At 42.7% G+C, this 25,826-nt stretch overlaps 1 protein-coding gene across 1 annotated transcript in view; it reads left to right on the top strand.

The window, feature by feature from the left end:
• The window catches only part of WDR27 (WD repeat domain 27), a 141,635-nt gene extending 118,253 nt beyond the window's left edge, over positions 1-23,382 (top strand). Inside the window, exon 25 of the mRNA XM_054970165.1 lies at positions 23,215-23,382. Coding sequence (XP_054826140.1) covers positions 23,215-23,262 — 48 coding nt within the window. The 3' untranslated portion in view covers positions 23,263-23,382. The remainder of the gene's footprint in view (positions 1-23,214) is intronic.
• The last annotated feature ends 2,444 nt before the right edge of the window (positions 23,383-25,826 follow it).

Genomic DNA, 25,826 nt, shown 5'->3' with positions numbered 1-25,826 from the left:
ATTGTATTGACTTGCACTGTGCAAACTGCTTAGAGTCTCAATAAGAAAGGAGAAATAAATAATATAAATAAATAAATTAAATAAATAAACAGCCTGTGAACCATTAACATCCTTTCTGTTGGAAATTTCTCTTTGGGGTCCTATGCCCTTAATCACAGTGGCTATATGCTGGATCTCTTTGTTACTATTATTGTATAAATTATTTATCTGATTATCTATATTCCTGGAGCAGATCAATTTAAAACATTCAAAAACTGCACTAAACCTCATCTAAAAACAAGACACTAGTAAAACAATGCACACAAGAGAATTAATAAAATTGTTATTTATTTATGTATTTATTTAGAAATATATGGTGCCTTTTTACCCACTTAATGTTTCAATGGCAATGAATAATCACAACATTAAGACACCATTTAAAATACAGTATATATATATATTTTAAATAGTTAAATAAAACATAAAAACACAGAGACACAGAAACATGGAGGAGGGCCAATGGGAATTAGAGAGGGAACACCAAACCAAACCCTTTCCCTGTAATTTAACAGCCTACAAGCCATATGTCAAGTATTTTATAAGTAGTTTATAACTCCATGGGTAAGTATGGCTAGATCACCAAACCAAACAAAAATGTCCTCATTCTCTGGTGGAACACAAGAATAGCTGGAGACACATGAATCTCCCTGGGGAGGTTGTTCCAGCTTTTTGGCACAACAACCAAGAAGGCTCTTTCTCGGGTTGTCACCTTACTAGCTTCAGATGGCAAGGGCACCCACAGCAGGGCCTCAGAAGATTAATCCAACAAATGGATTTTCAGCTCCAGATTAGAGAAGGAAAAAAGGCTCTCCTTGTAAAAGAAGAACCAATTAATTCTGTTTGAGTAAGGAATTGCATTGCATAGTGTCACTGAGAAGGCTAGTGAGTTGGTTGCCATTTGTCACACCTTTGATGTCCAGCAGCCACTTCTCAGGTGATCTAATATTAAAGGAAGGAATATATGGAGCAAACAGGAGTATTCTCAGACTCCCCAGACTTACTTTTTCAGGAGTATATAGCCCCATCTAGAACATGACACCTACCCTACTCTCAAGTCAACCTATCTGCCTACCCTCAACATCTGTCTTTATTTAAATGAAGCTGGGTTTGTTTGCTTCATCCAAAGACCATTGCCTCATTAATGTTCATGGAACAGAGGTACAATTGGATGCCGTCTACAAACTAAGGGCAATGTATTTCCAAATTTCTCATTTTCTTTCCAGTTGCTTCATGCAAATGCTAAACAATATGGGATAGGAGATAGAATTTTATAGTACCATACAAGACTTTACTACCTTTACTACCTTCTGTAATCCACCTGACTAATAGGAATAGAACCACTCCCAAGTGGTGCCATTGATTCTTCAGTCCTGATAGGGAATCCAGAAAGGATGTCACAGCAGAGAAGCCAAAAAAAGACATAATCCTCCAGTATTTCCTGGAATGTGCACTAGGTTCAACAAAAACATTTCTGGACCCTGACTGGAATGGGTCTAGATATTCAGTTTTACCCAATCATCCCGTCCCCAATATTTTGCTCAAATAATCACTCTTGGAGGCAGGCTTGAAGATGTTTTACCTTCATTTTTTCTAAAGTGCAAACTAAGCCCTCAAGATTTTTTTTTTAAAAAAAGCTATAACCAGAAAGAGTTTTGAAAACTTCATTAAGTAACTAGTTGGAAGTGGAAGGTTGTTTTACTTATCAATAGTGGATGTCCCATGCCACTTCCATTGCAAAAGACATCTGGGTCCCTTTCAGGAATCAAACAGCAGGGCTCATTTCGAGGGGGAATGTGCAGGAATGCAGTTCCGGCAGTTCCCCAAAGAGGTCACATGTCAGGTGGCCCTGCCCACCTGATTCTCAGCCATTTTGGGCCCGTTTAAGCCTGGATTGGGGCCGAAACAGCCCAGATTGGGCCTCTGACGGGTGTTGGATCACTCTCACACTCAGCAGTGGCCCAATCCTGACCATATTGGGCTCCTTTTCAGCCATTTTCTGCCCCTTTTTGCCATTTTGGGCCCAATTTCAGCCCTGAATGGCAAGGATAGGTGATGTCAGGGGGTGTGCAAATCAGTTATACCAATGACACACTTCTGGTGATGGCAAGGGGCGTGGCATAGGCTAATGAGTTATGCTAATGAGTTATGCTAATGAGTTCCTCCAGCTCTTTTTCTATGAAATGACCCCTGTCAAACAGCATTCAGAAATCAAACAACATCTGAGAATATATGCATTTTTTTAATTAACAAGACTATGAATATTTAGTTACTTAGAATGGCAGTGGATCATTGCTTTAGCAGTACAGCAGAATTCCTTTTTTGGTGCTTTGTTTCTCCAGATGACACGGCCTTCTTTGGCAGCATACCTTTATTTTTGTTATCCAGCAGCTCATACTGGTTAACAGATTCTGTGTCTTCCTCAGTTGGCAAACATCTGAAGTCATTTTAGTGGTTTGCAGGTGCTTGTTTCTTTTAACAATTCAGGAGTGCTATACTACCAAAATACCCAAATTGATTTCCTTGTGAATGAAAAGGGAGCAGAGAGCAGTTTTTAATTCCATTTGATAAACTGCCCATCTGCAACATGGTTAAATAATTGTGCACACATAATGAGTTGGTTGCAGCTACCCTTTGGAGAAGTAGAAGGCACATGAACAGTTGAGGGAGGGGCATGGTTTCTATGAGTTTTTCCTTGAACTGCAGCCTCCTCTACTGCAAGAGGAAAGAAGGAAAGATCTATTCTGTGAGTGTAAATCAGTTCATGGTTTATTGTGTTGATCCTAATATTTCCGAGCGACACTTGATGTCTATTTTCCATTATTTCAAATATGCAAAAAAGTATGTAAAGTAGCATGTTTAAGACCCTTTAAAGAGCTCAGTCAAATTCACATTCAGATCCAAACTATACAACCCAAATCCAGTTCCCATCTCAGGCCTACCTTAGCAGAGCACTGCTTTTCTAGCGTGATAGTATTTTCTTATGCTGTTCTGAGAAAAGTATAACCCTTTTTTATGTTAATGCAGATTATTGTGGTTTGCTGTATCAGTCTAACTCTGTCTCTATATAAACTTTTCAAAGTATATATTCACCAACTAGCTTTTTCAAGATCCAAATGTCTGTTGTTGTACTTTGAAGAAAAGTTTCATTTTTAAGTAATGATGCCAAATAAAAAGCAACCGCTAATTACTTGACATTTCTAGAAGTGTCTGGAGAAGTGGTTTGATGTCTCACGATAAAAATGTTTCTATTCAGCATGAATATCCCTTTCATAACTATGTAAAGGGAGGGGACATTGAGATGCTGTCAAATATTGGAAAAAGAAGTCTAGTCAGTTGAGACTAGATACTATTTTTTGTATTTTATTTGTCATCAAATTTCAGTGTAATATTTCTTAATATTCTGCTGAGCTCCCTCCCCAGTTGTAATTCCGGGAGATCTCCAGCTACTACCTGGAGGCTGGCAACCCTATTCTCGCTCCCGGGCCCATGCAATGACATCACTTCCGGGCTTTTTGGCTTTGTAGGCATCATGTTGCCACAATAGAGATTCTAGGTGCTTTATTGTGTTCAAGGTGTTCCTCTGCTTTTTTGACTCGTGAGGAAGAGAAATTAAAACAAGTTCTTTGCTGGCTCCTTGTAGAGTTGTTGGGGGTCTTTGTACCCCTTGTTTGGTCGTGGACACCTGCAGAGAAAACACACAAGTCAAGCAACGTTAAGATCTAAAGGCTTTGTCTTCAAACAAGATCTTCAAAGATTTCCACTGCACTTACCTTGCACCTTAAAATGTTGCTATGTTGCACTGACTATTGCTGCCTGTGTCTCCCTTGTGTTTGGGGGCTTTATTTTATGTTTGGTTCAGTTTTGAACTTCTATTCATCACTGATATATTAAATTTTGTTATATTTGGTATATTGTTGTTACATTGTTTGCCCTTGTATTATATTGGTAGGTTTAGCCTCCAGGTAGCAGCTGGAGATCTCCTACTATTACAGCTGGTCTCCAGGCCACAGAGATCAGTTCACCTGGAGAAAGTGGCTACTTTGAGGGGCGGACTCTATGGAGTTATGCCATGCCAAGGTCCTTTCCCTCCCCAAACCCCACTTTCTCCAGGTTTCACCCCCAAGATCTCCAGGAATTTCCCAACTTGGAGCCGGCAACCCTAGAACTGGTCCATGTCCAAAGTGGTCTAATTATTCTTTGTGGCTAACACAAAACATATATTTAATTAGCAACCATAAGTCCCTGTTAGACCTGTGGATCTATCTCCCAGCCCTTCTACAAGATGCAGGAGAAAAAAGTGTCAATTTTAAATTAATAGAAATCAAGCCATAGAAGCAGAATAAGGACCTAACTACATGTTACGTTTTCCCCTGGTCCTATGTAATCAGCCATGTGTTGCAAGTTCCATGCTGTTCCCAGATGTGCAGGACCCAGATTGCCAACCTCCAGGTGGGGCTTGGAGAACTGGAATTATAAGTGATCACCAGACTACAGAAATAATTTCCCCTGGAGAAAATGGCTGCTTTAGAAAGTGGATTGTATGCTTAATATCCTGCTGAGCTCCCTCCCCTGCCTTCTCTAGGTTCTACCCCAAAATTCTCCAGGAATTTCTGAGCTTGGAGTTGGCAAGCCTAGCAGGGCCTGATTCAGATCAAGACACTACATACTGGGAGGGGATATTATACATACCCCCGGGCTGTCTTCCCAACCAGTAAGGTCCTGGGTGGTGCTATTTGCCCTATTGGGTGCTCTACATGTACTGATGGGGTACAGCTAAGTATTCCTAATGTACAATAGTGGTCTTCAGTGCTACTCAGATCAGGAAAAAATTGTGCTGGGGAAGCTAAAGCTCTCTTCCTGTGTAGCATGGTTCCAATCCAAATCAGGTCTGTGAGTGCCTGGGAATTAAGTTCCCAGCATGGAATTCACAAGACATGTATGATTGTTTGTACCCAGGAAAGAATTGGGGTAAATGGAATTGTACCTGGGTCCTAAGTCAACAGTTTCACAATTAAACACAATGATACTTTGCAAAGGAGAGCTGTAGGTAGAAAAGCAGCAATGAAATGCATTTGTATATAGACAGAAAAGGGCCTAAATATATTGCCAAAAATTACTGATCAATATAGGTCGAATCCACATTCACCCATTACCCGCATGTTTATCGGATATCTTCCGTTTGCCTCCAATCTGTGATTTTTTTCCTCTTCGTTCACATTCCTGCTTCCAATCCATCTTTCTCGCGCGTCCCTCCGGTCACATGGCCGTTCGAAAACCGCTTTTTTGGGCGGGACCTTTTTTCCCACCCATTTTTTAAAATTTTTTTGAGCACACTTTTCCGTTATTTCGATCTTGCCTTATAAAGAAACATCATTGAAGATAATGATGCCTCTCTTTCCCCCACTGGCAGCACTGATGGCTCTCTCCCGTTTCTTTTTGGAAATTTGGAAGCACGTGGGAAGCTTCCGTGGGCATTTCCTATGCAGGACAGTTCAGTGCCTGAATTTTACTGAAGTTTCACTTCCTTGGAGTGTCATTATTTCTATATTTCATAATTTCGATATTACAGTAATATAAAATAAAAAAAATAAAAAATAGTTAAAAAGGAAGTTTTGCGAGTCCGTTCTGAGGATGGATTCACCCCAAAATGATTTTTCAAACTACCAGATTTGATTCAGAAACAGCATAATCAATAAATCCAATGCTATGAAGTAAAAAAGTCTTTTGCAGACTACGGAGCACTTGCAAGTTGAATCAGCCAATAGGAACTCTCGGAACGGCCGGAGAGACAGGAAGGGGGGTGGTTTTTAAAAAAAACATGTAAATTGCGCATTGGCCCGTTTACGGCCACCGTGAAACTCCCGTTGAAAACCTGTGACCACATATTCAGGAGAAATGCGAATGAAATGCGTCTGTTTAATGAGGTAATGTGACCAGCACTCGGGATTGCGTGGCCAATGCGGGGAACATGCGACTTAGAATGAGTAATGTGGATTCGACCATAATTAGCATCAGTGGAGGAATCTCAAGATAATCCAATGGAATATCTCCCTCTTGTACCCCATGATTTTACCACCCCTCCTGTACTGGTTTTACTACCATCTTTCCTGTTGCTACTGTTTACTATTGAATTGATTTTCAGATTGTCTAAGACAAAAAGATACAACATTGTTTTTATTGGATGTTTTGATATTAGTATAATTTTACTATTGTAAGCCACTCTGTATCCCCCAGAACAGAAAATAAGAATATAGATTTCTATAACAAGTAAGTCACAACAACCTTAGAATTATGCCAAGTTTAATAACTAGGAATTCACTGTTATCTGTGAATTTAGCTGTCTAGTCTTTATTTTTTGTTTAGCTCACTTCTGTGCTGCCTTTCCTTAAAAAATATAGTCAAAGCAGTTTACAAAGATAAATGCAATCAATAAAAACATAATAATAAAATGTATAGCAAACAAACAAAAAGCTATAACTCAGGGATAAAGCAACAACTACTCAAAGGCTTTCTCAAGTATTATAGAAACATAAAGCTGGAAGGATCACCTCTTCTAATCCCCTGCACAAAACAGGATTCACAGCTACCTCGCTCACTCACTCCCCCAGTGACCTGTACTCTATGTCCAGAGGAAAGCAAAAAACCTCCAGGATCCCCAGCTAATCTGGCTTGGAAGAAAATTCCTTCCTGATATCAAAGTGGCAATCAGCATTATCCTGGGCAGATAAGAAAGGGCTCTGAGAGCTAGCACCAGCTCCAGCTTCATGCCCTCGCTCTCCCAACCTGCCTAAATTCATATCGAGAAAGTAGGTTTTTACTTGACTCCAGAATATCAGAAATGAGGGGGTCTTAACAAAGCTCCACTAAGTACACTTCTGACAAGGGAGGTTCCTGAAAAAGAGCCCCCTTAGACAATCTCAAAGCATGGGTGCAGGCATTTCTTCAGATGTTTTGTGCCCAAGACAGACAAAGAATATTAAGAGAAAGGATGTGTACGCCTGAAGTAATAAATTGTAAGTGAAACTCCCCAATCCTTTGTAGAAATGAAGAAATGTTTTCCCCCAGTTTTTCTTATTATCAAGAGACAAGATCGCAATGAGAATGATGTCATATTCACAGCATGAGTAGTTAATGCTGCCTTTCCAAAAGAGGATGAAATCATGGTAGAGTTCTTTTAAACTCCTCTTTTAAAAAAACAGAAACCTAAGTTGTAGTCATCCTGTTTTGGACATGTGAATTTTAAATATACGTTATAGATTTACAAATGGCTATTACAAATGTGAGTGGGAAACCGTTATGTATTTTTAAGACTAGCTTAGTAGATAGTTAAATCTTTTCACTATTTCCATTAACATTTTTTAAATAAATTGTACAGCATAAAGTCAGTTTTTAGTGGGAGAGCCATACTTATTGGGTAGTACAAGGGAAGATAAATTTGAGATTATTAGAGATGGGCACGGAACAGAAAAAACACGAACCACTTGGTTTGTGGTTCATTCATTTTCAGAGAACACGAACCATGAACTTCCGAACCACAACTGGTTCCCAAACCGGTTCGAGGTTCGTCTGAGCCCAGGACAGCCCCCTTCACACTCAGAGAGCCCAAACTCTCAGGGAGTTTTCAGCAGGCTCTCCTCCACCTCCTGTGTCTGCCCACCTGCAGACAGTAAAGCTACCCATGCAGTTGTGAGTCAGCGGACAGCCCCCAAAACCACCTTCACCCAGACACTGCCCACAGCTTGAAAGGATCTCAAAATAAAATAAAACAATGTGTGTGCTGACGGTGTGTGTGTGTGCACAGCAAAAGCAAGCTGCACTAGAGAAGCGTTCAAGTGGGGAGCCTGCAGATAGTAAAGCTCACCGTGCAGTTGTGAGTCAGCAGGCAGCCCCCAAAACCACCTTCACCCAGACACTGCCCACAGCTGGACCCTGGTTCAAAACAAAACAAAACAGTGTGTGCGCTGATGGTGTGCATGCACAAAGCAGAAGCGAGCTGCGCTAGAGAAGCATGCAAGTGGGAGCCTGCAGACAGTAAAGCTCCCCATGCAGTTATGAGTCAGTGGTCAGCCCCCAAAACCACCTCCACTCAGACATTGTCCCCAGCTGGAAAGGGGCTCAAAATAAAATAAAACAGTGTGTGCACTGATGGTGTGTGTGCGCACAGCAAAAGTGAGCTGCACTAGAGAAGCATGCAAGTGGGGAGCCTGATGGTGTGCGCAGTGGAGACAGTTGAGCAACCCCATGCAGATGTGAGTCAGCGCACCAGAGGCATGAGCCCAGTGGCACTGGTGGAGAGGCACTCCAAATAAAAGTGAAGGGCACTGGAGGAGTGTGCAGAAAAGAGGTCAGACTTCACTGCACCACACAGAGAGCAAACAGTCCCGTGCGGGTGTGAGTCAGCACACCAGAGGTACAAGCCCCCCAAAACACCACCCAGTCAGTGGCGCAGGCTGGAGAGGCACTGGTGGAGAGGCATTGGTGGAGAAAAAAGGAAAACTGCACTACACCACACAAGTGCACATACATGGAGCCAGCCTACAGAAACGTGAGGCTCCTTGGGGGGGGGGGGGGACCCACAAAACGCAGAGAAAGAAAAGTAAATAAAAGAAGGGCTCCCTAAGGAAGGGGGGCCACAAACCCCCAGAAACCAAACCAGAAGGTTGGAGCTCCAAAAAGCAGAGGGGAAGAAACAGAGAAAAAGCAAATAAAACTCGCTTAGAAAAGCAACAACCCAGCTCTACTCAAAGGCCTAGGACTAGGCTGGGGAGGGGGGGGGAGGTGAAAAGCTAAGACTGGGATGGGGTGAGGGAAGAAAGGAAAAAAGCACCCTTTCCCAAAAACGTCCCGTGTCCCCAGTAAGAAAAGGCAGAAAGAGAAAAGATTTTCAGTGTCTTTCCAAGAAGCAAGAAGTGCACCGCAGACCAAAGATCCCTCCCAAGTTCCTCTCCTAGCAATACAGCCAGCCAGTCAGCTCTTTTACTCCATAACTCACTCTGGAGAAAATGAAACCAGGTCACATGGCTTCCCCTATTCATGGAAAAAGCCAAGATTGAACAACACAGGAGCACTCTGTTAGGCAGAAAGAACTGCCTAACATGGTTTGGGAGGAAGAGATTGGTGTTACCATGGCTGCTGAAGGCCCAACTCCTCAGTTGCCTTAGAGATCCTAACCCTCCCCCGCCCTTTTCTTGGCTGGATTGGCCAGAAATGGGAGCTCTCTACTTGGCAAGGACAGCTGCCAATCAAGCTTGGAGGCTTCAGATTGGGGGCAACCTAAAGACTGTAACCATTGCCTGGGCGATGGAGTGAATGGTGCCAAAGTGTCTGGCTTCCCAGAAAAACAGAAATGGAACAGTAGGTAAATTCGTTTGTTCTGTAAAAACATGGAGCCACAGAACACATTTCTTTGCAAACGAACCAGCCGTTCCGTTTGGAATTTTGTTCCGTGTTTTGTTTCATGCCCATCTCTAGAGATTATTAAAAAAACTAGAGTGGGTAAAAACATGAATTAGTTGACATAAGTTAATATGAATATTAAGTGACAGTCATATAAATGTTTCCAAAGACACTTGCTGATTATAGTCATTATAGAAAGTTGTGATGACCACATTAGTCAACAAGGATATTGAGCTAATTTATGCTGTGTTCTGGATGAAATTCAGATATAGGCATGCTTTTAAGAAGCCCTAAACATCTAGCAGCTTTTCTATATCAAATCATTTAATTCCTGCAAGAGATACGATGCACACGTTTGTTATTGGATATAGTACACAAGTAAATAAAATTATAGAATCTCTGCTTCCATTTTAAGCCTTTATTAAAACATGATTATTCTGCATTGTCAATATTACCTATAAGTGTATCCTTTGGAGTAATAATTGTTGGTGGCTACTATGGCCCTGACTAATCTCCAGCACCCTGAAGCGATCTCAGGTCAGCCTGCCATACCACTTGATTTTATTGCCCTACTTAAACTAAGCTCAGGTTGTGCATACACAAACACAGGAGGGAGAAGGATGTCTGAATGTTGCTTGGATCACCACAGTTGTTGTCCTACAGCACTTGTATTCTCAAAGTTACTATCTGAATATGAAGGTTCTATTTAGTCATTGCTAAATCCACTGAATTTGTCAAATCCCCTTTTTAAAGCTAACAAATGTCATGGCTATTATTGCCTCCTATGATTCTGGCAGAGAATTTCACAAGTTAATTACTCTGGAATCCCTTTCAGATGTTTTTTTTATATACATTTTTATTTTTAATTACTAACATCTAAAACTACAGAAAAAGGGAAAAAGGGAACAGGGGGAAAGGGAAGGGACAACATATAAAAAACACACACTACATCTACAAGTATTGCATTCCCTTCATAATACAATTATTTAAAGTTAAACTTTCTAATATGCTATTAGATTGGTAGATCTTATAAAATACAAACTACAGTCAGGATCAGGTCTTCTCCCCCCCCCCCCCGCGTCTCGGTCGCAGCTCTCTCTGAACAGCTACAGTAGCTGCACTCACTCCCTCCTCCCCATTCCCCCCCTTCAGATTCTAAATCTTCTCCTTGCTGGAACTCTTGATGATTAAACACAAAGTCCCTCAGCTGTACTTCCGATGTTATCTTGTAGGCTTGATCTTTATAACTGAACCAGATACCTTCCGGAAATAACCATTTGTATTTTATTTCACGCTTCCTCAGAAGAGCTGCAAACCTTTTATATTTGAATCTTCTTTTCCGAGCTAAAAATGGAACGTCCTTCAATATCTTAACCTTGTTGCCCAGAAAGTCCAAGTCCACATTGTACGAATTATATAAGATGGTGTCCCGAGTCTTCTTAGATGAAAAAATCAATAATAATCTCGCGAGGCAGCTGACGCTTCGTTGCATATTTTGAAGATGTCCGACGGACTTCCAGAATATCGCTTTTTAACTCTTCTTTAGTTGCCTTTGCGGATGACGCCAAAAGTTCCGACACCAAATCCTTTAAATTTTCACTTTCCTCCTCCTTCACATTCTGAAGACGCAATACCGTCTGAGCACGATCCACTTGTAACCCTATCAATTGATTCTCCAAAAGCTTTACTTCTTTGTTTGTTGCTTTCATGAGTGCTGCGTTTTCCCGAGCAGACTGCTCTGCCCCAGATGCTACGTCTTTAATGGTTTTCACTTCGTTCTCAACTGAGCCAACCCTTTGGCCGATTTCATTTAGCTTATCAACAAAGGGCTTCATAGCTTCAATGACCGACGGTTTAACCACCTCTTCAAGAGTTTCTCCCTTCCCCTGTAGCATCGCCGAAACCGATTTGCTCACTGCAGGGCTCTGCTTTTTTGTCGCCATCTTGGGGGGGGGGACCGCCAACTAAATTCCGAAACTCAGTGGAGGGGAAGATATCCGGACCTTCGTAGCTTCAACTCCCACCAATCCTTTGCATACGCTTGAAATGACAGGATTCGCTTACTTACAGGTTTTCACCTTAAATCTGCTTGTTGCCGTTCTCCATGGCCCAGCAGCACGCGATGTGCTGCGCAAGTCTGCCGGCCTCCGTAGGAGCAAACGGGCTATTTACCCCCTGCATGAACTTCAGGGGGCTCTTCCCGCAGCGCTCCGGACCCTGACCCCTCACTGGGAGTCCTGGGGGTTAACCCTCACAGGTCAACCACCCGGTAAGGCTGCTCGGGCGCTTCCTCCCGGACCTGTGGAGAGGAGCGTCCGACATGGCCGGGAAAACGAAACCGAATCCGAATCCCTTTCAGATGTTAAGTACTTGTGAACTAGGAGCCCACCAGGATCAGGAGTGCACAGTCTCTATGAAGTTCCCAATACACATTTTATGTGAACTGGGCCATGGGTGATAGAGAAAATCCACATGTGGCAGATTCCTAGTTCACATGGAAATAATATCTGAAGAGGCCTTGAGTCTGTCTTGAATCTACTACCGATCACTTCATTGAATACCTGCAAATTTCAGTATTCAGGGAGCGAGGCAAGGGAAGTTCTCTCTATCCACCTTCTGCACACCATGTTTTTAAAACTAAAAAGGTCCAATCTTCTTATCCATTTATCATAGAGAAGATTCTCCAGCCACTTGATCAGTTTTAAATTTTAACTACACCATTGACAACAACCAGGAAGGATTAAGGATTGATGCAGCTGGTGACAGTTCAAGCTCCCTGCTCCATTTATTTGTTGGGGAAAATGGGTTAAAATAGTTTAAAATCAGAGGTGCAATGGATCTTGAATCAATAGAGAGTTAAAGGAAAAAGGTACACAGGACTGCTACAAAATAAGAAACCTTATGACCTACACCGTACTGCATGCTACATACTTAGACCACAAGAGCAAGGAGAAATATAACAACAGGGATTCCTCCTCTGTCTTCTTGACTCTGAGAGAAAATCACCTGACCTATTGACCAGTAACAGTTTACAAACACATCTCAGTTTCCCAGGCTTCTAGGCTATTGGCTCTGTTCCAGGTTCTCTTCCAGGTCAATACAAACAATAGTGCAGTGAGTAAATTCATTTAACCCCATAATAACTGAATGTCAGACCTTGCAACATATATTCCAACATGTGAGCGACGGTGACACCAAATATTGGTTTTATGGCTCTATTCCTCCATAGGTGTGAAAAAGTATAGTGTCAGCCCCACAGTGTGGTGTTAGTGTTACAGAATCCACTGACCTTGATGACTCTAATAGTGTTCCTCAGAATGCAGTAAGTAGTCATTTCTCTCTCTGGAAGCCATTCTGATCAGCTGGCATCCTTGAAGCAAAGGCAGAAAGATATCCAGACAATAATTAGTTACCTGAGAGATTATGAAGCTGTCATACACCATAACTTCATGACAATACATTTGCCATCTGCAAGACAGAATAGACATGATGAAGAACAGCATATTCCTTTTGGAAGAATCCCACTCATTACAGTCTTTAATGTGCTGGGGGGGGTGTACCTCCTATGTAAAAAGTCTACCCAATTATGAGCCACTTCATTGTATCTTAAGAAATGTGTCTAGACCATGAATGTGTACACTAGACTATGTTAGTCTTTATTAGTCTTGAATTTCAGTCATGGAGGTCAAGGAATTGTCACAACTAACATGTCTGCTAACTGAAGCAATTGACAGTTTAACAAAAGGCTTTCTTTCTCCAGAAAATTATACTGACATGGATTTCTGCAGAGAGTTCCTTACTTTCATGTGCCTGTGTTTCCCATGGGGGGTTAAAAAGGGGGGAAGGCAATTTCTTAATCTCTGTAGAATCAATTAAGGCTGGCTATTGAGTACAGATGTTACTTGATTTTGCATTTTAACCATCTTTTGATATTTCCAGATTGCCCTACCTTTGTGCTGTTTTAACCAGGCCATTTTTTCCCTGAGCTCTTGAAATTCCAGATAACAAGACTAGTGCACTATGCAGTCCAGGTAACAGAAGCCCCTTCTACACTGGGAACATAGCACCTCACTGTCCTAGAAGTCAAGACAAAACGCATGGAATCGGCTTGTCTAGGCCCTTCTGCACTTCTCACATTTGGTTAGTGTGGTGCCACTCTTTTTAGTCTGCACCGTGTCAAAATTTGTCAGGATTGATGAGTGCTGGCACTTTCATCACCAATACCATCTATGGTGACAGCACAGTATTAGACCTTTCTTTTCTTTTTTTTTCACAAGCGATGAATTGTTGCATCACTGAAATGCTGGATCAATCAATTTCCCGAATTTCTCCCTCTCAGCCCATCAATGTATCAATCCTCTGCTGGATTAAAATTTTTTTAAAACAAGTGGAAAGGAAAATGGAGAAGAAAGGAGGAGGCGAGGAATGGAAAGGAGGGAGAGGGATTGGCTGGATAGACAACAGTGGCCAATCACAATGAAGTGGGCTGGCAAAGGGTGGGTGGAAGACGGAAGAGGGTGAAACGCTAAAAGACAGGATAAAGAGAGTGCACAGAGAAACAGCAGACTGAAAAACGGATTTTTTAAAAAAAGTTGGGGTATAAATGATCTCTGGAAAGTCACGGAAAAGTTATATAGTAGTTGGAATGACTATTTATGGTGGCAGATGGTCACCAAAAAAAATGCTGCAATATGAGAACTGAGCTGGTAAAATTGGCCCATGCAGAAGGGGTTAGATACTGCTGAGAGCACTGGAAATGTGCTGACATATGCGAGTCCTTTGTTTTTACTTCCTCATTCTTCCCACTCCTTTCACAATGCCACTTTCCCCCCTCCCTTGCCACACTCATTTTTCCTGTTGTGGACCACGATGCTCCCTTTTTAACTGTTCTGTAAAAAGCTCTCTGTACAAAGCTCTCTCTTAAGGACACTTCTGCCATTCCTCTGTTCCAGGGACACAGTGACAGTACTGGCAACAGTCCTACCCCATCAGCCTTCTGGTTTACTTGTTCTTTTGCCATGATTTATGACATGGTATTCTGACACCCTTTTCACCAGGCTTGATATATGTCCAGATCATAGCCATCAAGTTTTAGTACTCTTGATTATTTTAGAAGACTTTTCATAGAATCATAGAATCATAGAGTTGGAAGGAGCCATACAGACCATCTAGTCCAACCCCCTGCCTAGTGCAGGATCAGCCTAAAGCATCTCTGACAAGTATTCATCCAGCCTCTTCTTGAAAACTGCCAGTGAAGGGGAGCTCACCACCTCCCTATGCAGCTGATTCCTAGGCAGTTGATTTTAGAATTGTCCCACTTTGAAGACATAGTCGGCCATTCCCAAGCAAACATGTGCATATCTAAAGAGACTATGCAATATTAATCATATTATGTAAGGATCTGTTTTATTGTCCAAGAACCGGGAGACTAATGCTGAAGGCGGTGAAGGCTGTGAGGAAGAAGTTTTATACAGCCTCCATCTCATCAGCTAGCTCACACCCAGCAAAATTGTTCAATGTGGTTTGGTCACTAGTCTCCCTCCCAGGGGGAGACTGCCAAATTCAGAATTCTGACATCAGCTGTGAGGCTTTTGGGAGCTTTTTTGCTGAAACATTTTTGTCTCTCCGCCGTGACCTGCCAGCCACAGTTGATACAGTGAAGGAACCAGAGACCCCTTGGCCGTCTTTAGGGTCAATATTTAATCAGTTCAGTCCACTCTCCGGGGAAGAGATTGACAGGACCCTGCAATCTGTTAGGCCCACTATGTGCCCCCTGGACCCTTGCCCATCGTGGCTGGTAAAGGCCAGTGCCGATGGTCTACGGTCCTTGCTGAAGGCCATTGTTAACACATCCTTGGGCACTGGGGTTTTCCCTGGGCCACTAAAGGAAGCCGTGGTGAGACCGCTCCTGAAAAGACCATCATTGGACCCCACTGACCTGGTCAATTATCGCCCAGTCTCGAATATCCCGTTTCTGGGAAAGGTGATTGAGCAGGCGGCGGTGGGACAGATACAGGGTTTTCTGAATGATGTCTCGGCCCTAGATCCCTTTCAGTCCGGGTTCCGGCCAGGACATGGGATGGAGACGCTGCTGGTTGCCCTCACGAACGACCTTCGCAGACATCTGGACCAAGGTGGTTCAGTGCTGCTGATATTATTGGATTTGTCAGCAGTGTTTGACACAATCGATTACGATCTTCTGACTCACCGCTTCACCAATGTGGGGATACGAGGAACTGCCTTACAGTGGCTTGTCTCTTCTCTCCACAGTCGGGGACAGAGGGTGGCGCTTGGGTAGAAATTGTCACCCTGTTACCCATTGGTGTGGGGGGTCCCTCAGGGGGCAATACTCTCCCCTTTACTGTTTAACATCTATATGCGCCCCCTTGCCCAGCTGGTGCGAAGTTTTGGGCTTGGGTGCCATCAATATGCAGATGACACCCAGCTGTATCTGATGATGGACAGTCAGCCCGGCTCAGCCCCAGATGTCCTGGAACATGCATTTGCAGCCGTGACTGATTGGTTGAAACAGAGTCGACTGAAACTGAACCCAACAAAGACAGAGGTCCTATACTTGAGCCATGGGGGACTAGATTCGGGACTCCGGCTCCCGACCCTTGATGGGGCACAGCTTGTGCCTGTTCCAAGGGTTAAGAGCCTGGGGGTGATCCTAGATGCCTCCCTGAAAATGGAGGCACAGGTCACAGTGGTTGTCCGGTCTTTTTCCACCTGCGGTAGACCAGGCAACTTGTCCCTTACCTGTCTACCTGTGACTTAACTACAGTGATCCAGGCAACAGTCATCTCTAGGTTGGATTACTGTAACTCGCTCTACGCGGGCCTACCCTTGTGCCTGACCCAAAGATTACAGCTGGTGCAAAATGCAGTGGCGCGCATCATTAGGAAAGCACCAAATAGGGTGCATATTACACCAGTATTGTGCGAGCTGCATTGGTTGCCAGTGGATTATCGGATCAGGTTCAAGGTTTTGGTATTGACCTATAAGGCCCTGTGCGGACTGGGGCCAACGTACCTGAGGGACTGTCTCTCCCCGTATATTCCCCAGAGGACTCTCCGATCAGGAGAAAAGAAATTGTTATCAGTCCCTGGCTCCAAGGAGGCCCACCTGGCCTCGATTAGAGCAAGAGCTTTCTCAGTGCTGGCTCCTACCTGGTGGAACACTCTGTCTACCGAGGCCAGGGCCCGGCAGGATCTACTATCTTTCCGCCGGGCCTGTAAGACAGAGTTGTTCCGCCAGGCTTATGGCTGAGGCTGGGCCTCCACTGGCTGGAGGATATAACATCTACTCCCCTCCCTATGAGAGCTGTCCACCACTGTTCTGAAGCTGCTTCCATGTTCAATTGCACTGTTGCACTTTCTGTAATCAACGATATTGTCGCCACCAAGAAAAGAGTGCTGCTATTTTTAATATCTTTATATAATGTTTTTAATGTTTTATGTTTAATGTTTAATGAAATGTTTTAAATGTTTTAATGTTGTTATCTGCCCTGAGCCTGCTTGCGGGCAGGGCGGAATATAAATACGATAAAATAAAAATAATAATAAATTAAGGCTGAATTCTATTTCTTGAGGAATCCATTGCATCATTACAAGACCAACTAAATATTTTTATATAAATTTATTGAAAATTTTTAAACAAATAAAAATAACTGAACGAAAAAGAATAAAAGCTAGAAGAAAAAATAACAAACGTAAAACGATATAAGGGTTAAGCTTCTGATATTTTCCTGCAACAGACACAGACTAGTTTATTCATTTCAACCTTATTCTATAACTACCAAAAAAAAACCCCTCTCTTTTATCTATAATCATAAGCCAATCCAAATGTGATAGTGTCCCCAAGTCCATTATGGGAATGCTTTCACCATTTAAGGGATGAAATCCTTTCTGTTTACAAATGCCATCTGAGTCTAATCCTGATTGGGACCATGGCAGGGGGTACCTGGTCTCCCCACCTGTGCACCATTCTCAAGAGTCCAAATGCTGGGGGCTAGGCTCTTGAAAATGGGGGGGGGGACAGGAGCCCTCTTCCACCCCTTGCTGAGGCCCCAATCAGGATTCTACCACCCACCCACCCCACCCCTGTACTCAGATGGAAGAATATTTTTATTGCTGTTGATGTACTGAGACAGATGCAAACCATGTGTGTAGTGCTGATGTGTGGGTGTGCAAAATGTGGCTTCACTAGGAAGTTTTGATCACTAATTCTTTTAAGGTCTATCACAGCCTGGGACTAACTTCTTTGCCACTGACTTGTCATGTATGTCAAAAATGGAATGTAAAGCTGGAAAACAGCTCTGTTTGGAAGGAAGATGCAAACTATGGGGAATTTTTCCCCATGCATTTATTGTGCTGCATAAACCAACCCCATAAGTGTCTGAAATGGAAACTATCTGGTTAACAATGCCTTCAGTCTCAAATTCTATAAAACAATATTATCTTTAGATAATGTTGAAAAGGGGCTGTAAAGTTATTTTTAATTTTTTGAAACTGCAGTTTATCAATACACAAATGAACCAAACAAACATCTTAAAGTAACATGTAAGGTTTTGTGCTTTTGAAAAATCATTTTCATCTTTTAAATTTTTCCCATTTTTCAAATTCAAAGATTGTAAGTAACTGCCAATAATGTAGATTTAATGTGCATATACTTTAGGAGAGTGCAGCAAAGAAAGAAAGAAAGAAATGGCATTATTCAGATACAGGTATCTGCAATAGCATAAATATTTATTATAACAGATATCCAGTATGCTAATTGAGGACACCAAATATATTCAGGCATTATTTCCTATGGGGGAACCTATCTGGGTGACTGGAGGTAGCTTTTTTCAAGTAAATACCACCAAAATTGCAGGGAACCTAGTCCTGACTTTCCAGTAAAGACCCCCACATTTCAAGAAGATTGGACCCAGGGCTCCAATTCTAAGGGACCATGAAAAAGGTGCCCTAGCCACTCTCTATTGTTTCCTATGGAGAGGAAGTTCCAAGCTGGCTTTGTCACCTTGTATCCCGTGGAGATGTCCCTGCCTACCCACTCCTGCTAATTGCCTCTCAATGGTGGCAGTGATGTTGTCTGCCATTGAGAACCTTGATGTGGAGCAAGGCCTAGCAGTAGCCAGCCTGGTGGCCCTCATCCTGCCTGACACTATGTGTTCCACCCCCACCCAGAAGTTCATCAGGTTGTCACCAGTGCGCAGTCAGCAAGAGGCACAGATGCTGTGACTGAGGGCAGGTACAGATGCCTGAAGTGAAGTACACACTTCTAGCAGCGCAGGAGAACTGTGCCCTCACATATTCCTTGGCAGTTCTGTAAAGGGAGGGCACCATGGCTCTGCTCAGAGTCATGTGAGCAGGGGGCATGTACCAAGGACAGACTTTTTGGAGCAGCCTACAGAAGCCAACATCCTCAACCATGAACAAAGGACTCTGTCTAGAGTAATCATCTTAGCAGTGTGCTGAGTGAGTCTCTTCCCTGCCTTCTGGATGCCCCCTCTTGGCACACTAGTGCTACCCCCACCAACCATCTCTATAAGAGATGTTTGGCATCCCTTCCCTGTAGGAGACCTGGGGGGTAGTGCCAACGTGGGTTTTGGGATGACCCTTCCCCTTCCTGGCTTGCTAGGGGCCATGCAACACCAGCCTGTCTTTCCCTACAAAGAAGCACCACCTGGCTGTGCATCTTCAAATGATTCCATAGGCTGGTAGTCAAGAGATTAGCCAGATCTTTCCCTCAACTAACCCATACCCTAAAATGCTGGCACAATGCATAGCAGGTGTCCTTCATCTTCTGTAACTGCTCCCAGACAGCAGAAGTGTAGGGCAACTCCCACTGCCCTGCAGCTGCCGATACCCCAGGAGCTGCCCCCTGTGGTGCACTCAGGGCAGACACACCATGAAGATGAGTGGGCAGATAGAAATGGCTGAGGGCAAAAGGGCTGAGATGTCAGCATCTTGAAGAGCAGCTCCTCTGCTGCTTCTGCTGCCTCCATGCTCTCCTCCTGCCTCTCCCTCAAAAGCCTGCCGCTAGCCTCAGAAAAAAACTAGGGAAGGCTCACTGGTGCCAAGCCCCTCCTCAGTGTCTCCAGCATTTTCTAGGTCCCTGGGGTGAGCTCAAGGTCCAGAAAATTCGCATCTCCCAAGCCTCCCCCAAACACCTCATATTGCTCCTACTGGGTCGCAACAGCTTGAGGAAGGAGAGCCTCAGCAGCAGCCTCCTGCCCAGTGCCAGCTCCTGCCTCAGTCACCTGTGGAGGCAGTGTTCCTGCAGCTGCCTCAGTGAAAAGGACCTCTTGCTGTCACCAGCCAAATCAGAGTCAGGCTGGTGCAAGTCAGCTGTGCTGGGGCAGGCCTCCTCCACACTGCAGCCCTCCCCCTCCCCTCCACCTCTCTTTTCTTCACCTTTCCCCTAGGACCCTGCTGTACTCTCCTCTTGCTCATTCTGTCCCCCAGTACCAATACTACTGTTACTTTATGAGTAAGCCTAGTTGACTGTACTGCACTACACTCACTAACACTAAGCCACAAAAAATTACCACCATCACCCCCAATTTGTTTTGTGACGAAACCCAGCCAAACATCATTTAAAAAAAAAAAAAAAAAAAAAAAGCTTTGACAAGTATCTGTTCTAAAAGTTTGCTAATTGTTTCGGCTATAACCTGGAGATGGAAAAATCTCTTTTTAAATAGTCTTATTTAGGTAGGTAATAATAACTAATTATACACTAGCAAGAAGCTTAATCCTTCTTTTGAAATCAAGCAACTCCCTGAAACCCAGACGACAAGCCAGCCTTTGGCAATACAAACACAACTTTTCTATTACATCCAGCCTGGCATCACTGAAGCCAAGACACCAAGAGCAAGGTGAGCAGCAGCCTACTTAAGTGTTGTTGTTTTTTTAAACTATGGGGCCCTATTTATCTGTTTGAGAACACAACATCTGAACTCTTTTTAATGCCTAAGCCTCTTTCAGGGAAAACTTGTCTTTAAGCTGAAAATTAAATTTATAAAAAGAAGGCCTACACCTAGCCTATGTTAAAACCCTTTTGAAGCAACACAGCTACTAGCACTCGGAGGCAAGCACAATCCAACAAGAGAGCCTCAAACTACAATGATAAACCAATTCCCTCCCCCCAGAAAAGAAGCACCTAACAACAGAGGGAAAATTCAAAATACAACCCCCCACTCTTAAGAAGAAAACTCTTAAAATTAACAACTGGAAAAGCTTTTTAAACTGGGAGAAAGCAATATCCCCCTGGCCAAGAAAAGCTGCAACAAGCAAGAGGAAAAATTCAAAATACAATCCCCTTCCCAAGAAGGAAACCCTCAAAAATTAACAACTGGAAAAAACTCCTTGAACGGGAAAAGAGCAATCCCCCCCCCCAACAACAGTCAACAAAGTGCAAAGCAAACTCTTAAAAGAGCCAAAGCATCCCCTAACAGAACTAAAAACAATTTATAAAATATAAACTTCAGCTTTACTTAACAAAATGGTCTCCCCTCCCCCATTCCTCACCAACCTCCTACAAAGCCAACACCCCTCCCCACCAACACAGGAAAAATCAATGAGTCTAAGACTCCCAAATCAGGTGAAGATCCCTTCTCAGGCAGGCGGACAGGCAGGAAGTTTCTTCCATCTCCTCATTCAGGTTTTCCTTCAGGCAGGCAGCAATAATCCAGACAAGCAGTGGTTAATTCAAAAGACAGAGAGCAGCTGGAGGGCAGGCCAGCCTCACCAAGCACTCACAGTACAGCCTCTCTAGTCTTCAGAAATCTCCTACAAAATGGATTCTCCTCTGAGCCTAGGGTTGCCAGCCTCCAGGTAGTGGCTAGAGATCCCCTGGAATTACAACTGGTTTCCAGGCCACCTGGAGAAAATGGCTACTTTGGGGGGTGGACTCTATGGAATTATGCCATACCAAGGTCCTTTCCCTCCCCAAACCCCACTTTCTCCAGGTTTCACCCCACAGATCTCCAGGAATTTCCCAACTTGGAGCTGGCAACCCTATCTGAGCCAGGCCTGCTTTTCATATCCTTGCAGAATATGAAAAAGACTTGCTCCCATCAAAGAATCCCAGATTGGCCAGACAGCTTCAGCTCCTGCATCCATTGGTAACTCACTCCCCCTATCCCCTGCCTCTCTATCCCCTCCCCTGTAGGGGGAAAGTCCAGGAAAGGGGGGGGGGAACAGCTTGGATGTGACCGGTTACTTTAAAATGGCTGAAGCTGCATTTGCCAGATATCCCAAATATATCTGAAATATTCAGCCATTCAAGTATTCTGTATTTTTAATTGTTATAACTGGATAATGCCAAATCAGCAAATATTTGGCTACATATTAAGTATATTGATACCCAATCACACACTCCTAATCAACTGTGTTCTTTTGTAATTGATTGGTCCTTCTGTACTTATGTAACATGCCTAAGGGGTGATTTAGATTATATTTTAGTCCTACATTTTGTGGGCAGTGGGAGGAATATGCCACCTCTCCATACACACAGCACACTAGACCCACCTCCAACATCAGTAAGCCTTCGCATTGTTTTGTATTGTCTGATTTGGTGCTGCTGGGGTCAGAGGTGGTGCTGGTGTATCAGGTAAGCCAGGAGGTTATGCATACTCTCTCCTTTCTTTCTTTTTCGTACCACGTGTACCATCCAGTATCCAAACTAGCTCGACACTGGATCTCTATACAATCACCATGACCATGTGATACATCTGTTGATTTACTGTTCCGTTTCAGAACACAGGCGGCATATGTGTGCATGTTTGACTGCTGTCTTATATAACAAACTCCCTGAATGTACAAATCTAATATTTCATATGGAACGCTAGTATAGAACTCACTAAGTTTCTAATTTTGCATATGCAAGGGGTTTGTTACATTGTGGAGCATTCTAGCATGCAGCTTCCCATATGCAGTCTGAAGTGGGTAGAATCCAGCAGTAAATTTTTCATAGGGCCTTGAATTGTGTTTCAGTTATTTGTCTCAGCCACATATTTAACAATTTTGCATTAGGAATCACAGTTACTATTCACAAAAATAAAAATCTGCAATAAAAATTTAAGGGAGTATGTTCAATATCGATCATGAAGTCATGTATATTATTTTTGCAAAATAATTGAAGAAACAAAGATTGAACTAATTCAAGAATTTGTTCTAGGAGTAATAGAAACATTACAAGAGATCTGCAAGGACTTGTGGGGCATTTCATTTTCTTCTTCCCTACTATTTCCTCTTTCCCTTCCCTGAAAGCCCCCATAGCCTCTCCCCATTTGGGGTTTTTTAACCACCCAATATATTTATTTTTAGATTTTAGATTTTTCTGCAAACCTGGAGCTTGTCTCAGCTTTGTAGAAAGATCGGTCTTGTCTGCTCATCATAGCTCCGGTCTCTAGATTTAAGTATCTGCAGATTTGGCTGTATATAGATTGAGATATATTGCTAACTTGTTTCTAAAATAGGATGCTAGTATCTCATCTCGTACATTTTGAAATCAGATATGATACAAAATAATAAAATTCAACACTGTGTAGAAACTTATTAGGTTCTCTCTAATCCACAGAAATGGTCATTTATTGATAATTCAAGTATTCGCTAAATCTGAACAAAATAGCATTTTCAAGCAAACATATTTTATATGTATCTTTTAACCTTTTTCAGTAAGATTCAATGCATTAGTTATATCTTTCATCAAGTATAATTTAATGCAAATAATTCTGTTCCAACTATATGCTTTCTGTTTTGAATTTAATTACAGCTCGCCACTGCCACTTTGGATGGCAAACTACAGTTGTTCCTACCCTGATGACAATCAGCCTCAACACCTTTGGCTCAGCTGCACTGAGAATAAAAACTCCCTGAGAGAAAACAGAAGATTAGAAGATAGGCAAGCTGCAACAAATTTCCATTAAAAAAAATCTGCTAGATTATTTGTACCTTCTATAAATCTATTGGGAGTTTCTGGAAAAAATCCTAGCAGCAAAAGTTTGGTACAAGAATACCGAGTTTTTTCTGTCCCTTCTCCAGTTTATATATTATATTATATATACGCTCATCCACTTCAGTGAAATTTCACAAGTACAAGTAGTGAACTTATTAACATTTTATCAGGTTGGATCCCTCTATCAGTATGTCTCTGCTTGTACTGCATTTTGTTAATTCGTTAGGGAACATCAGGTGAGGCTTAAGAAAGCTAGTATCTAGCTGGATATTTACAATTTCTCTTCTAGCACTTTAGCAATGCTCCTCACAACTAGCTGTTTAAAAACGAAATAGAATTTTTGAGCACTGAATTGCCTAGAAGTAAACTATAGGCTATTTTTGTAATCTTGCCTGAGTTCTCTATAATAAAGCCATATTATAATGTATTGCTGTTGCCTCTTTATTCAACAGATGCCAAACATTTTCCACAGCATTGTGAATGCTTTTACTGTATTTTGCATAAGCGATAGATAGGCCAACAGTCTTCAGAATTCCAAGTATGTTCATTATGTGCCATCAAGTTGCATTCAACTTTTAGAAACCCTATAAATTAATTACCTCCAAAGCATCCTATCAATACCAGACTTGCTCAAGTCTTGCAAACAGAGGGCAGTGCCTTCCTTTATTGAGTCAAGCCATTCCATTTTGGGTCTACCTCTTTTCCTACTGCCTTCAACTTTTCCTAGCATTATTGACTTTTCCATTAAGTTTTCTCTTCTTATGAAGATGCCACACTATTTTCTCTGTGTGCAGCATCAGCAGGAGTGGCCAGCCAGCATGGGAGCCCTCTGCAGCACTCCTGCCAGCCTTCTACAGCTGCGTGGCACCACTCAGAAGTGGCCAGCCAGCCCAGGCACTCAGCTCGCCTCCTATGGCTGCACAATGCCAGCCCAGGCCTTCTTTAGCTGTGCACACCTGCAGAAGCAACCACCCAGTCTAGGGGGCCCAGGCAGTCTCCAAGGTGCTCCTGCCAGCCCCCTTTAATTTCTCCCTGCTGGCCAAATGAGGCAACCAAAAGAAAAAACAATCGTGAAAGCTTATTAAGTTATCCAGTTAAATATGAATGAACATTTAATAAAGCATTTAATTCAAAATTGTATCTACTTCATATATTTATGTCATGTAGTATCATGTATCAGAAATGCACATATATGAAAACATCCACTGAGTCAACCTCCAACCAGTATGAAATTCACTTACAATTAATCACTGTAACAATAAAGTGCTAGTGCTTCACATCCAATAAATATATTTCATAAATACATTTTATAAATACATCAATAAATATTTCACTAGTCCATGTATTGTCACAGTCCTGAGGTCCAAAACAGCATGCTGTGGAATGCACATGTTAAAGATCCATATTTCCTTCAATACATTCAGAGGATCATTTCAAAGTTCAATTTTGGGTCCAAAGCTTCAATTGTATGTTTTAAAGCTGATTAATCCTTTCTTTGGAGAGCCAAGAAATCAATCAAAGTGACTACCTTACTGGCCATCTGGTGCATTTTATCCCATTTCATTGTTTTTCTCAAAGCAGTCACAATGTGAAATAATATCAATGTAGCTCTAACTCCTAGAAAGACATTGTTGCAAAACTCCTGCATGCTCAAAAAGTGAGCATTCATTCTTGCAAGACTCCCACACAAGATGCAAACCTCCCTCAGTGGCAAATTCTTTCTCCCTCACTTCCAAAATTAAACTACAGGTCAGCCTGAACTCACAGCAAGGGGGAAAGTTGCCGGCAACTGTAAATATTTTTTCTTGTTTTCTTTTCACAATTAAGAAGCAAAGCACTTCTGGGAAATGTGCTATTTCCTAGAAGTGTTTCAAACTCATAACAAAGTATAACTTCAGGATTTGAGGTGTTTATATTATACTGAGATCTGATTGTTCTGTAACTCAAGCTTGTTGGGTGCCATGTATCAGACGTAAATGACCGTGCTAGCCTTGCTGGAGCTGCCCCTCAGCGGTGGGCCATGATCACCCCACCCCACCACTTACCGGCTCCCCAATGGTTACAGAGGGACCTGGGGCTGCCCATGGAGTCATAGGGGAGCCCCTACAAGAACTGGGGCTGCAGGACAAGGCAACAAGGTGACCACCACTCCCCAGGTTGCCAGAGGCAGCAGCGGCCCAATGCCAGATAGATTGGCAACTAAAATCAGAAAGCAAGAACAAAGGATACATTGGGCAGAATTTACCTCTATGACACTAATAATTAGCCAGATTATCAAACAACATTAGCACCTGGTAAACCACTTTCCGGATTGCACTGAAACACTCTATGTGGGTTTTAGACACACCAGTAGTATTCGAGATGTACTGGTGCATTCAGATATGATAAGGAATCAAGATATAAAAGATCACCCCACGAGACATCAAAGA

The sequence above is a fragment of the Eublepharis macularius genome, chromosome 1 (assembly GCF_028583425.1).
Source record: "Eublepharis macularius isolate TG4126 chromosome 1, MPM_Emac_v1.0, whole genome shotgun sequence".
Classification (NCBI taxonomy): domain Eukaryota; kingdom Metazoa; phylum Chordata; class Lepidosauria; order Squamata; family Eublepharidae; genus Eublepharis; species Eublepharis macularius.
Note: the sequence above shows the minus strand (reverse complement) of the source record. Positions and strands in the feature narration are given on the sequence as shown.